Source organism: Pinus tabuliformis, chromosome 3_1 (genome assembly GCF_031772625.1).
Source record: "Pinus tabuliformis cultivar Carrire ecotype Pingquan chromosome 3_1, CPIR1, whole genome shotgun sequence".
In the NCBI taxonomy this organism is placed as follows: domain Eukaryota; kingdom Viridiplantae; phylum Streptophyta; class Pinopsida; order Pinales; family Pinaceae; genus Pinus; species Pinus tabuliformis.
The window spans coordinates 35471297-35485962 of record NC_142301.1 but is presented as its reverse complement, the minus strand read 5'-3'; the positions used below and the strand labels follow the sequence as shown (position 1 = coordinate 35485962).

Below are 14666 nucleotides of genomic sequence, written 5' to 3'. Positions count from 1 at the left end.
AATCTTGCACATTAGATTTGGACATTTTTGGTGTCTGTGTTTTCCCTAAAAACGTAGTTTAGGGCCTCAAAATGACTTCGAGAGTTCAGGACTTGAAAAATCTACCAAAAAATAGTAAATTGTGCTACAATTAAGGAAATCGAAAAATTGAAAGAGACAGTGTTGGGGGTCTAAGTGGAATAGGCGGGTGACCACCAATATCCACATGGATCATCTCCTTTATCTACTAATTCTTTGAAAACAACCTATTGTTTATCCTCTTAGACCTATAAGGGGGTGTGAAAATGAAAGAGTCTAGCTACAAAATGGGCTTCATAGCAAGCTTGAGAGCTACCATTCCCACAGCTCGACGAGACTCTTTTGTTGCAGGCTCGTTGACAGGGAATGATGGGGAAAGCAATAATCAATACCATAGGAAGGAGTAAGTGAAAAGAGAAGGAACAACAGGGAAAATGGAGAATGCAGAAGTCAGTGGACGTGGGGAGACTAGGGCCAAATAGTGACTAGCCTCCCTTTAAAATAAATAATAATGCTGCTTCCCTAGAGGAGAAAGAGAGTAAAAATTGCAATGAGGAGATCGAACTATTAGAGACACAACATGTGTATAAAGGTAATTAACCAAACCAAACAAATCTAGAATCGACACTTTCATAAACCAAGAAACCCAGTACTTGCTCCTAGCCATCGTTGAGTAGTGTATGGGCCAGACTCTAGATCTTGTGTGTTTTCCTTGAGCAATTGACCTTACCATTGACCATGCAGAACATCAAGAGACACCCATGAATTGTGACAGTGGGGGAGGCCAAGCCAAGAGGACTAGGACACCCCCCAGGGAAAATTAGAAATAACTTAGAACAGAGTGAAAACACACATAATACCAGCTAAAGACAACAAGGAAAGGTTCGATCCAGTGCAAACAAAGTGACTCGTTACCAAATACCACCATTTCTCCTAGCCATGATAGCCCCATCACTGTCGAGAACCTTCATAACTTTGCCACCCTTCATAATTAATTGATACATGTTGTGTAATGATGGCATATGACTATCATGATCATGTTATGTTAGATGGGGGAGGGTGGTATCCATGCCTACCTCCTCTATTGAGTGCGGTGATGTTGAGGTACCATTGCTCTCTCCCCATGATTTATGCTTGTCATATTGTGTGGGTGTTGCAACAATTTCTATTGCTTTCAATTATGCAATACCTTTTTTTTTTGGGTTTGAGTTAGGGCCTTATATCTAGTTTTAAAGATTCATTAAAAAATAAATTATTCATATCTTTCTAATAAGAATATATTGTTATTGTTTTTAATGACTATTTCCTTTATGACCTTATTCACTTAATTCAAAAAGGCATATTTATCTTTTAACGCCTTTCATTAGATTTCCTAGGTGAAGTGTCCACTCAAAAAATTGAAAACTTTCCTTAATATTAACACAATTGCAATTTGTTTATGTCTTCTTGTGGGACGACCAAGTGGTTAGCAAAATAGGATATTATCCCCTCCACCTTGTGTTGAATCTCACAAAGGGACATCTTTGACCCATTGTGATAAGACTTAAGAAACAGGCTCCCCCATCTTCGTGGAGTCTCAGCTCTTGCTAAGTCATAAATGCCTAATATATTTGGCTTAAGGACCATTAGATATGGTCATAAATACATAATATATCTGACTTACAAGTTGTTAAATTCACTATAATTAAAAAAAAACTAAAAAATTAGTGTTAACCCAATTTATAACTAAAAAATTGATGTTAACCCAATTTATTTATTTTGTTACAATGATCACATGATTGATATATTAATTTTCCCATTACAATGGTGATGGTTAAGCTAGTATCCTTGTGTTCTAAGAACTTTATATCCTCTTCTTTGATGCTTCATAGCTTCATAACAATTTGCTTAAATGAGCCATTCAATAACTAAAAAGAAACTCTATTGTCTATAAGCTTTACGATTAAGAATTAATGAAAAGGCTTTCATTTATGTAAATCATGGCGAGAAAGGAGGCCGTACCTCTCATAAATGGCATATATTAATTAAAAAATTAATGATCTATCTAATTCAGAGGAGAGAGGATATTTAAAGGGAGAAGAAGGATTGAAAGGCTTAGAGGGGAGGAAGGCCTTTTGATATCGAAGATTGACATCGGCGTTTTCGTCCCATCCAACATTTCTTAGTTACAGAGGAGTCCGTTTGTTTCTGTTGGGTGTTTAGGGTTTTAATATTCTCGACAGGGTTTGTGAGCAATGAGCCACTACGACAGCAGATATGGCGATCCCAACTCGTACCGCGAGAGGAAGAGGTAAAATATAGCGAAATAATCACGCAAATGACTTTATACGGTTTGCTATTTTATGATGTAGAAGTGGGTTTTAAAGTTGCAGCGTTTTTGCAGCGATGGCTTGGCGGGTGGAGGAGGAGGAAGTTATTATGGGGGTTTTCAGGGGAGTGGATCGAAGAGGGATTTCGACAGCATTTCCCTGCCGAAGCAGGATTTTGAGAACCTGGCACCCTTTAAGAAGAATTTCTACGAGGAGGTAGAGGACATCGCCTCCATGACTGAAGACGAGGTCAGGGAATATCGCAAGAGACGTGAAATTACAGTCGATGGCCGGGACGTTCCCAAGCCCGTCAAAAGTTTTCGTGACGCAGGTTTTCCAGGTATTATTAATATTTGTCTCTTCATCATAATTCATTTTCCAGCCATTCCCCCACCACCAAAAAAGGAATGCCTGGGTGCAAAACCAACACCTATTCCCCAAAGAAATGATTTTATGTCTAACAACTTTTTAAGAATTCCCCAAAGATTTTGTCTAACTTTTTAAGACAGAATACAGATAGGGTTTAGAGTTTTGAGGAATTTGTGACCTCGGTAATTATAACATTATAACATTACATTCTCCTATATCTAACTTTTTCTATATTTTATTTAAATTTTTAAATATTACCATTTATTGTTTTAGGATATTTGTGAGTGGTACCAATCTCATTGGACTTCATTATACGGAGAAGAAAGTAAAATTTCATATCTCATTGGACTTCATAATTTGAAGAAAGTAAAATTTCATATCTCTTTCAGAATTTAGTGCATTCAACAGTTTTCAAGATTGTGAGTTTTCAGAATTAATTGCTCAATGATGAATTTACATGGATCTATGGTTATTATTAGGGTTTTATTATTATTATTATTATTATTTTTATTTTTATATTTTTAGAGATGAGACCCTATTCTAGGAACTTCTATGTCCCAGTCCCCTCAAATTTCCTTGATAATGGTTCGACATGCCCCTCCATATGTGTCTCTCTGCTCCTGCACTCCCATACGAAAAACTTGGTTCCCAAAACATTTCCTTGGGGATAATGCTGTTGAAGCTATGGAAGGTTGGCTAACGTAACTTTAATCTAACAATACATTTAGCCTCTAATTTTAGAGGTTTTGCAACTTAGTATTTTTGGGACCTGGACTCCTTGAAGCGATTTTGATTTTGATTATAAGCTTCATCCGCACTTAATCCCTGAAATTTTCAGTTGACTTAGTCTTGTCTTCTATTGTGCACCTTTTCCTTTGTGATTGGATTAAATTGTTCAAACTTCCTTGCACGTGGATTTTTTGTGTGTGAAGTTTTCCTGTTTGACTGTTTCTGAGATTAATTTTTTACATCACGGCATTCAACTACTCTCTTGCTCTCCTTCTAAGAGGAGAGTTTCAACCATCCTTGTTAGCTAAGCGTTTGTGCTGGAAGGTTAAATTATTCTTCTACTTTGCTCCAGTTTCCTCTCTAAATAATAGGCAATGATAGGATGGCAATCTAGATTAATTCTACCATGAATTAGAAGTAGGGATTTTCGTCAGCACAAGTGCAAAGTTAGAGGACGTGTAACATTCCTTGGCTGTGTGTCTGTCTTTGCTGAATTTAAATTGCAGCACAGCACTACTTTCCTTCTAATTCCCACGTTCCTGAGTTGCTATGAGGGATTGCTATTGAAGGTTGACATGATAAAAAGGGTTGTTGTAGTGCTTCTATGCGTTGACCTTGTATTCTCCGGCGAGACTCTGTTGCCCATCCCTGAGAAGTGACTGTTTTGCAAAATCTGTAGATACTTTATTGTATGATATTAATGTGTCAATTTCCTATTCTTTGTAATATTTTTTTAAGATCCTTTCCCACTATGATTGTTTTCATATTTCAAAGGTTTTTTTTAAGGATGTATTATGATATGACCCTAGGGAATATAAGGGGTTAAATGTATATGATATGATTCCAAAGGGTAACATTTATGGGGTTAAATGCCCATGTTAGGTGTAAATAATTATGTAATATGGTTGGCTTAATAAGTAATGGGCCACATGTGCAATGTCTAAATAAGTATATAAAGAAATCATATAATCAATGTCTAAATAGGTATATAAAGAAATCATATAATCATTATTTTTGAATGTATTTAGTATTCGGAAGAGTTTCTCTTATTGTTATCTTAGTTAAAAGTACCCGACATGTTAACATGTCTGTGTATTGATGATTGATGATTCCTTGTATGCTATGTTGAATTGTACATGAATGCAGGATAAATTTAGAAATTTGTCTTTTGGCCTTCTTGAATTGGACTTGGTTGCCCTATATTTTATGATTTCTATCCAACCTAAAAATTTGAAATGTGTAAAATAGGATCGTTGAGCAACAGTCAAAGCTCAGGCCTTTCTATATCTAGTTTGGCTGTCAGATTTTACTGATTATCAAAATTGTGGTTTCAAGACATTTCTGGGATGTAAGAAAAATTATGCTAATTTTTGAATTGCGGGTATTTATTTTTTTGTCAGAGTATGTTCTTGAAGAGGTTGTAAAGGCAGGCTTTACGGAGCCAACACCTATTCAAGCTCAAGGATGGCCTATGGCTTTGAAAGGGCGGGATTTAATTGGTATTGCTGAGACAGGCTCTGGGAAGACACTGGCATATCTTTTACCTGCTATTGTTCATGTTAATGCTCAACCTTATTTAGGTTTGTTATTGCGTCTTTCAGCTTTAAACTTTCAGCTTTAAACTGTCTAGAGACTTATCTCCTCCTTGGCCCTTTTACTGTGATGTAATTTTCCTCCCTACCTACCGTACATGGCTACATATTAAATGCTATTGCTTGTTGTCATATATCAGCTCCAGGAGATGGGCCTATTGTCTTAGTGTTAGCACCTACACGTGAGCTTGCTGTCCAGATCCAGCAAGAGGCAACTAAATTTGGGGCATCGTCAAAAATCAAGAATACGTGTATATATGGAGGTGCTCCTAAAGGTCCACAAGTACGAGATCTTTCGAAAGGTAGGTTACTTTGCATGCTACAAATATTAGAATTTGTAGCATCTCTCTAAGCCTTTTATGTATTCGCAGATCCTGATCGTTTATGTTTTATTGTTTCATTGCCTTCACTGTTTATATGTTCTCAAACCTTTGGATGTCACTCTGAATTGCTAATTTTATTCTTCCCTCGTTTGGATTTAGGGGTTGAGATTGTCATTGCAACTCCGGGCCGGTTAATCGATATGTTGGAGTCACAAAATACAAACTTGCGAAGAGTGACATATCTTGTGTTAGATGAAGCTGATCGTATGCTAGACATGGGTTTTGAACCACAGATAAAAAAAATTGTTTCTCAAGTATGTATCGTTGCCATTTAATATATACCATAGGCTTAGTTACACAGGATAAATTGCACACTCGTAAACTTTTCAATATGACATGTTTTGTGGCTTTAATATTGATTTCCATTACTTTTGACTCAGATATCAAAGCTGTTTTCATTAGTAGTTAAGAATGCAATATAAAAACACCATAAAAAGCTTATTTTTTTGTTTTATTATTATTTTTATCGATTTTGTCCTTTCCTGGCTCAGGAAGAATGTTCGTATTGAAACCTGAACTGTGGGTTTTGAATATTTGTTTTGGGAGCAGCAATGTCTCATTTTGATTTTGATTATTCACAGTAGAATTCATTAATATAAGTAGCGTCTAGAAATGTAAGTTCATGTCCATGGTTTCGAGACAATTGTAACTTTGAACAGCACACACACGCACGTGTATGTATGGACTTTATATCGGTGCCTTAATGAAAAGGACCTTGTTTGTGATGGCAGTGAATTATTAGTTAGTAGAACTTTTCCCTGGGGTATGGACCAGCTTTTGCGGATCTTTCTGTAATCCATGTTTATCTGCTGGAAAATGTTTAAACTTTAATTAACCTACCTTCCTGCATTATTTCTCCTCTTTGACATCAGAGCTATTTGGTGTCTGTTGTAACCAATTCTGAATCTTCCCTGGTATGCAGATTCGGCCAGATCGGCAGACATTATACTGGAGTGCAACTTGGCCAAAGGAAGTCGAGCTTCTTGCTAGACAATCTCTGCATAATCCGTACAAGGTGGTTTCTTTTCTACAAGTCTGCATGTAATAAAACTGAGCTCTGCTTTTCTTGGGTGGCAAGTGATGGTCTCTGTTATGTTTGCAACTTTATTATTATTGGAGTCTATTGGAGGTTTTCCAATTCCTGCTAAAGCTGTATGAAGTTTTATGTCTTTCTAGGTAATAATTGGCTCACAAGAACTCAAGGCAAACCATGCTATTGAGCAAATTGTGGAGATTGTTTCTGAACATGAGAAGTATACAAGGTGCAGTTTATCCTGCCTATGTGCAGTTTATAGTATATACTGACTATCGTTTTGCTTTTTAGCTGTGCAAATGCACCCATGAATTAAGACATTTCTCTTTCAGGTTAATACATCTCTTAGAGGAGATCATGGATGGTAGCCGCTTGCTTATCTTTTTGGAAACTAAAAAAGGCTGTGACCAAGTTACTAGGAAACTTCGTATGGATGGATGGCCAGCACTATCAATTCATGGAGATAAAAGCCAAGCTGAGAGAGACTGGGTCTTATCAGAATTTAAGGCTGGAAAGAGCCCTATTATGACTGCTACCGATGTTGCTGCACGAGGCTTGGGTATGTAGAAATTGATGTATTAAAGAATCGAAAGTTCACTTTTTGTACACCAGAATGTTTACAAGGTTGTTTTTTATTACCTATTCACGGTTCATCTCTTTATTTTTTAGAATAGAGGAGGTTGATTATAGGATCAGCTATGTAGATCCAAACTTCTTGTCTTTAGCTCCAGGAGCTGAATTGACATGTTATTGGGGATTAGAACTGAAATTATTTGATATTCTCAGTGGGCTGATCGTTACAAGTTGGGGGGGGGAGGGGTGCAGAAATAATGCATTGATTGAAATTTAGGGGGTTGATTTTTTCAAGTTGGGGATTCTGGGCTGCTAGTGGTTATTCCGAAGCATGGATTGTAGCTTGGCGGCGGTTGAATACAACTCCTATGTTTGATGGCAGGGAACCTCGTTGCCGCCGCCATTGCTCTGGTCCAAATTTATGGAGCTGGCTTTCTAGTGCAACCTGATTGGCTTTTGCAGCATGTGACTTTTCTCCCGTACGTGGCAGATTTTGCTGTAGTCTACTGTCAGATGGCAAGCCTTTCTTGGACTGTGTAATAGGATTTGCATTATTGAAGCATGGTTTCTTATTTCATGGTGATTGTTCTATGCTTTTGTCTTGCATATGGACATTTTATTAGGGCCATACCTATATCACCCAATTGGATCTACTTGGGAAACATAGAAAGCCAATACTATTAAATCAGGCCTGTAGTCTGAGAGTTCATTTATGCATCAGGTATATTCTTATGTTGGGTGCAGGGATAGAATATACTACATCTATTGCCAAATATAACATTTTTCTTCTTAGTAATAGATAGAGATGACCTATTTTCCATTTGGTGATCGTTGCAGATGTGAAGGATATAAAATGTGTCATCAACTATGATTTTCCTGGCTCCATGGAGGATTATGTGCATCGTATTGGCCGTACTGGACGAGCTGGTGCCAAGGGCAAGGCATATACATACTTCACTGCTGCAAATGCAAGGTTTGCTAAGGATCTGATAAAAGTACTCGAAGAAGCAGGACAATCTATTAGCCCCAGTCTGGCTGAGATGGGTCGAAGCGCTGCAGCTAGTGGAGGTACAGTTACAGGCCTGGTTTTATTGTTTTGACATAATATTGGTGATTTATATTAATAATTTATCATTAAATAGATGGATGTTTAGCTGACTACGTAATTCTCTACCAGGTTATGGAGGGTTTAGGGACCGTTGGAGAGGTTCCGGAAATCAGTCATGGGGAAGATAGACTGTGCCCATCTTCTATTCAAATGATGGATGATTTGTGGCTGTGCCCTCTTAAGCGGTTCATTTGAATCATTAAATATTTTGTACCATAATAAGTTTGAAATTTTAGAAATGGAAAAATTCGTCATCTCTGAAAAACATGGAAGGACATTTCCATGTCTACCATTTTTGTAAGAGAAAATGTAAAGATCAGCTAGAGAATCACTGACTCACTAAATTTTTGTTTTTATATAATCTGCAAGCATTCTTTTTGTTGTATCAAAGACCTGGTTTTGGTATCGTAGGTAAAAGCACTATGCTCTCTGACCGCGAACCTTCTAACTCTGGCGTGCAGGAATTTTAAGCCCCCGTTTTAGTTTAGGAAGTTCCTTTGATCGATGTAATTATGATTAACAATGACGTGTGAGATAAGTATCTCGTCCTCAGTCTGAATGTACTTTTTCATTGGTCGGTCGGTTGATAACTTTATACTATTGTCGTTAAAAGCACAACTTTAGTCGATAACTCCAAGGTTCTATGGCTATTTTCAATTTTAACATAAAAAATCTACATGTGCTTTCTATAGCGCAGTAAGTCTATACTGACTTTGATTTTCAGCAGATGAGTGTAGTGCTCAGCTGTCGACTTTCCCATGCATGATGAATTTCACAAAGGAACATGCACAGGTCTACACAATTCTAGTGTTATCTGTATATTTTTCTCTATATGGGTATGCATTATATATAATAATCCACAAACTAAACCAGGAGTGATATATATCTATTGTATATTTATACTATTCTCAGGAGTGCTATATATCTGTTGCATATTTATACCATACTCCAATGTAACTGATGAATCTTGAATCAGCAGAGTTACATACTTTTGGTGTTATCATCAAGATGTTAACAACAATTTCAGCGCTTGCCATAACAGAGTCGGTGCATGTCAGAGGTTTTATACTAGTTACAGCTCATGATGGAACCATTACATCCTATATCGCTTGAATCATACCCTATTAAGCGAAAACTATAAACATGCATATTGTATATTGGTGTTGTTTTTTGGGTGTAGAAAATTAAAAATGAGTTGTTTGGAGACGATTTTTATGGTTCTTTATATTATGTTTTAATTTTAAAATCGACTTTAAATAAAAAATATCAAGATAGGAAATGCATACATTGTAAATAGACTTTTTTGTAAACTGTTTTCTCTTTGCTTTGTTTATAAAATATCTGAAAAATCTGTTTACAGAGATTTGAATCTTGTTTATGAAGACTTGGAAAAACACGTTCGAAGCATATAGTTACTGGATGTGCGTGACCATTGGGCGCACGTGGAATATAATACATTGTTGAGAGTGAAGTCTTGCACCGATGAACAAATGGTTGTGGAAGACTTTATACAAGTCACACGGCCAGAATACAATAGATTGCTGAGAGTGAAGTCACATTGTTGAGAGTGAAGTCTTACATCGTTGAGGGCTTTGTTCCACCATCTTGACTGAATTTGTGTATGCCGATTGCCCTGCTGGGTTAGTTGAATGGATTTTATTTTGCGAGTACTTTTTTTTTGTGTGGTTGAATAGAAATCGAAGAGATGCACATTTTGATTGTTGAGTAGAAAGGCTTAGAGTGACGGGCTATAATTATGTTCCAAGATTACAAGTAGAAAAATGCTGAAGATAGTTTGGGGATGCAATTACCAACGTTACATTTTTGTATTTACACATTTGGTTCAACTTGTGCACCTCTATGTTTGAAAGTGCTGAAGATAGTTTGGATGGATATGTTCACACATGGAAGTGCTGTAGATAGTTTGGATGGAAGTGTTTAAACATTGAAGTACCAACGTTGCATTTTTGTATTTACATTTGCTTCAACTTGTGAACCTCTGTTTGAAAGTGAAGATAGTTTGGATGGACGTGGGCAAACATGGAAGTAGCGACGTTATATTTTTGTAATTTTTTTTCTATGTTTTAAGTGATATATAAGAAGTGTATATGGTTGTAAGTAATGTTGTAATACACATAATTGCCAAGTTGTTGGTTATGCAAACCCTTTGTAAATTTGGCTCGGCATGATTTTATCGTTGTTGTTGAAAAGTAGGTAAGATAGCTAGGCATGATTTTATCGTTGTTGAAAAGTAGGTATGTTGGTGAGGACAAGGGTCCTTGAAATAAATGCCATGGTTAATCATGTTCCTTGCTTACGGGCTTGAAGGGTGTTCAATAGGAGACCATGATTGGCGTAGCATACACTTACTTTTTCGGGTGTGGTACTTCTTTATTGGCTTGAAGGGTGTCGAATAGGAGACTATGATTGGCGTAGCATACACTTGCTTTTTCGGGTGTGGTACTTGACAATTGATGAAAATGTTAGGAGGGGAGTTTAGCAAGAGTCAGGTAAGATATTGGGTTCGCAAGAAGTGTTGTTACAAGTTAGAATGTTGAAAATGCAACTGCCAATGGCGTGATGAGCATGTTATCGAGTGTGTGAGGCATGCACAGGGAAAAGTGCGTGTGTGAGACTATACGAGCATGTTATTCAGTGTGTGAGACATGCAAACAAACAATTCACATGCAATAGGATACATAATCCATTTTTCAAGGTAAGTAAATGCTTTACAATGTTTGGAAACGGTTGTTATACTTCAGTCTTTTTAACAATTATTTTGTTTGGAGTTTCACCATAACAATTTTTGATGAAGATTTTTTGTGGGGATGTGCTTTTTGAAATGAGAACATTGTGTTAAAAACTGAAAAATGATCACTGTTTTATCTTTTACCGTTCTCAAATTTAATCACGAAATTTGAGGGTGTTGGGCATGGATGTTAGCATGGTCCATAACCAATAACTAGTGGTATTGTTATGAACAGATTTGCGTTTATATCGTTACAAATTTAACATTTGGTGACGGTCTTTGGTTAACATTGTTGAGAAAGGGATGGTTAAGGTTATTAAGGGATGTTAAAATAAATTAAATAACAAATCTTTTTACCCGACCAACTTTAATGATGTAATTGAGGCATGGTTAATTGAGAGAAAAATACACATTAGCAACATGGATGATGGTTGTGGAAGATGAATAATGCGAAGCGTTAATGGTTAATGCATTTGAGGCCATAATTTAGATCCAATTTTAAATAAAAATGAACAAATTCTCACACCAAAGTATGTTCTTTTCTTTAGGAAATGCCTATATACCTTGATAGCAAGTTCTTATTTGTTATATTGCTTGGAAAGGTATAACCTTGTCCTTAATGAGTGTATGAGGCGCCCAAGTCACGACAAAGGGAAACACACTGATATTTTAGTCTTCTATTTCAAACCATAATCTAAATTAGTTCTCCATTGTGCGCCCTTTCCAAACACCCACTAGTTAGAGATTTTGCTTCATCCCAAACACGTTGAGCAAACGTACAATGGATTAATAAGGTGATTGATTGTGTAAACCTACCCACACTTCAGCCATACGATAGGCACCAAATTAATTAAAATGCATGCACTAGTGTGCTAATTAAAATGCAATGAAACATACAAGCACACAGTAACATTTTTCATGGCCAAGGGTGTCGAGAGTTATCATAAAGATACATGATATGCATTTTCATACACTACTACATTTGAGGTCAAAATCTAATGTGAAGTGATGTTAAAAACATCAATCAAATAAAAAAATATGAATCTTCTTATTGTTGCTTATACATCATAATAGTGATGCCAAATATTCAATATCCAAACACCATTTAACATAGCAAAACTCACTATAATCACATGGACAAATTTTCATCATACGCCCATTAAACATTGGTTAATGGACATACACCTAATACCAAATTCATGTGAAACATGTTGATGAAGTGTGAAATTCCATCTTTTTCTTCAATCCACGTTCATTCCACATCTGAGTTATGCTTGTGTTATGAAAAACACAAATGAAATAAATGATGGTTAAATGTTGACTATTTGATGTCAAATTTTGGGATTAAAAAATATATTAAGAGATGGTGCATGTTTTTATTAATGCTTGCATATCATCAATTATGGATCTAAAACAAACATATTTGAAAGATCACATTTAGGAATTGAATAAAGTAAGCATCACTTTGATTTTTCTCGTCATCCAACTCTTCTAATGGTGATAAAGGAGTCGATTGTTCAAGTTTTCCCTCACCAAATAGCAAGTTTGGAATGGATTTATAGGGTTTAGAGGGACATCCTTGTTGCAAGAACAGGCACCTATAAGGGCTTAGATTTATATATTATAATATCATTTTGAGTAAAAAATATCAAAATCTAAGATTTAGAAAGCAACTCAATGACCTTATCCCAACAAAGTTTTAAGTAGAGATCTTGAACATGTCAAATCTCTAACCTAATATATAATGAAGTAAAACTGTCCATGCACATAAATCCTATGACTCCTCTTAAACAAGGAATATTTGTAGCTTAAAGTTTAGTATAATGTGATCAACAATGGTTAACACGAGTTCCATACCCAAATGGTTGGGAATGGACTATAAAAATATAACCAATAGAGCTATGATTAAGCTTATCCTTGTAAAATTATGAAGTTTGAAAATCAAAATTCTTCTCCTTCAAGTTTTTAAGGGGAAAAACAACGACCTTTGCATGGGACAATATGTGTGAATAACAATGCCCTAAAAAGACACACGATGTTCAATGAGGAACATTTAGATGGGAAGAGGGATGGGTGCTATCCATACTATATGTCCATTTTTTAATATATGATGAGCACTCCTTTCTAAGCAACATACTTAGCCTTTGACATAATAATAATTTGTGGTGACTAATGAAAGGTAAGAATGAGATCCTTAAAGACCCTAGTAGATTATATAGATCACGAGTCTATTCCTAATAACTTAAAATATGGATTGTTTATGTCAGGGCATAATATCTTCATGATGGCGCAAGCTACTTCTTGTAGCAAGCGACTGATCGGCCCAAGAACTCCCATGATATGCCTCTGGTAACGAAGAGGGAAATCATTGATCCCAACATTTGGGATATCCATAGCCAATTTCTCCAAGTTGTGCTCAAGCTCAGTGAAAGCCTCTGCTGCATCTTGGTTATGTACCACAGGAGTTGCTAGTTGCTCACCACGCCTGTCAAAGCGATAGTGTTGTTGGTCTAACAGGGCCCACAACTGCATGATTATTTTGGATAGTTAGTTTTGGATTCCAAAACACAAAAAAATATAAAAACATAACCAAAATGTGAAATTTTTACCTATGTCACACCACTGCATTCCGACAAGAAGTGGGATATCTAGATCACCAGTGTAATCCATGCTTGTATATGATGATTTGGTGTTCCAATCACCCAAAAAAGTTAGGAGTGTGTATCACTGTTGGGTCATCACCACCTTCGTGGCGTGCCATCAATGTAACCCACTTTAGCACACAAGAATCTCGAGGTCCTCCTGCATCTATAGATACCTGTGGGGCAAGAAGAGGGATCCTCTCCATAGCAAATTAGACGACGATAACACCAAACCCAAAGTTTGAGTTTGTCAGTGTTAACTCTAGTCAGTTTCCCTTTGAGATTGACAACAACAACCCCCTCACACTAGTGGAATATGGTAGGTTGTGAACACTCCACAAAAATCTGCGTTTGAGCCTTAGTGAGCAAATGAGGCGTTGCACTTCCACACAATCGTGCAATAGTGAAAGCAATGGTCCTCAATGGAAGTCTCTCAATGGTTTTGATGTCAACCCTCCATTTTTGCGTTGGGTCTGTTGAAAACATTGTTGCTTTAGGTAAGTTGCCATTGTTTCTCCACTTCGTCTTTGCCCATATAAAGAAATATCAACCCTATGACGTGAAATCCCAGGGAGGAAATAGATGTTATCTGCATTTATGGTAAGTCTATAATCTAATATGGAAACACTCTTCATAAACACTCTATGTTCTTACCATCCTTACCAGCAGATCTAACTAAGCCTTCATACCCAGGATCATGAAAAATTTGTATAAACCACAATTTCTTAAGCCCTGTAGTGTTTTTAGGTTATTCAAAGCTGTTGCATTTTGATCTTCATGTTCTCTCTCCCTCCATTCCATTTTTGCAATTTAAAACCTTCAAAATAACTACGGAGGATGATTAGAAATCATTGTGATAAGTTTTGAAAAAATTTGGGTGTTTTATTGTTTTTTTTTTCAAAAACCTTGGCACTGTGTGGGGCCCCTTTTTACAAAGAGTGCGGATTTGCGCGGTTCCTATATGAATAACTGCACAAATTGAATTTTTTTAGTGTAATAAAAAGAGTCGGTGTGCACATACCCGACGAGGAGGAAATGCGCACACCGAGGACGATTTTTGAATTAATAAAGCCCCCTAAAAACACTAAATTTACGGTGAAAAGAAAAATGTAAGCAATCAAAACAAAGATAATGAAAAGATCTCTTACCTGGAAAAAACAG

General features: G+C 36.5%; 1 protein-coding gene across 3 annotated transcripts; it reads left to right on the top strand.

The window, feature by feature from the left end:
* Positions 1-2095: 2095 nt before the first annotated feature.
* LOC149185645 (DEAD-box ATP-dependent RNA helicase 20-like) lies at positions 2096-8504 on the top strand. Of its 3 annotated transcripts, none has more exons than XM_089410751.1 (10): positions 2096-2308; positions 2402-2667; positions 4826-5005; positions 5158-5319; positions 5500-5654; positions 6323-6415; positions 6577-6662; positions 6766-6992; positions 7844-8074; positions 8184-8504. In XM_089410751.1, exons 1-10 carry the CDS (start codon positions 2253-2255, stop codon positions 8240-8242), a joined length of 1515 nt encoding a protein of 504 aa, XP_089266877.1. In that variant the 5' UTR covers positions 2096-2252; the 3' UTR covers positions 8243-8504. The 3 variants fall into 3 exon arrangements, with proteins under 3 accessions (XP_089266877.1, XP_089266879.1, XP_089266878.1); XM_089410753.1 differs by lacking the exon at positions 8184-8504 and adding an exon at positions 7389-7485 and having other exon boundaries at positions 7844-8029; XM_089410752.1 differs by lacking the exon at positions 8184-8504 and adding an exon at positions 7389-7585 and having other exon boundaries at positions 7844-8029.
* Positions 8505-14666: the final 6162 nt, after the last annotated feature.

Excerpts from the sequence above, each read along its gene's own strand:
- LOC149185645 (XM_089410751.1), top strand. The coding sequence starts at position 2,253 with ATGAGCCACTACGACAGCAGATATGGCGATCCCAACTCGTACCGCGAG. Across the intron at positions 5,655-6,322 it reads TAAAAAAAATTGTTTCTCAA|ATTCGGCCAGATCGGCAGAC; the intron begins GTATGTATCGTT and ends CCTGGTATGCAG. Across the intron at positions 6,663-6,765 it reads GAACATGAGAAGTATACAAG|GTTAATACATCTCTTAGAGG; the intron begins GTGCAGTTTATC and ends TTTCTCTTTCAG.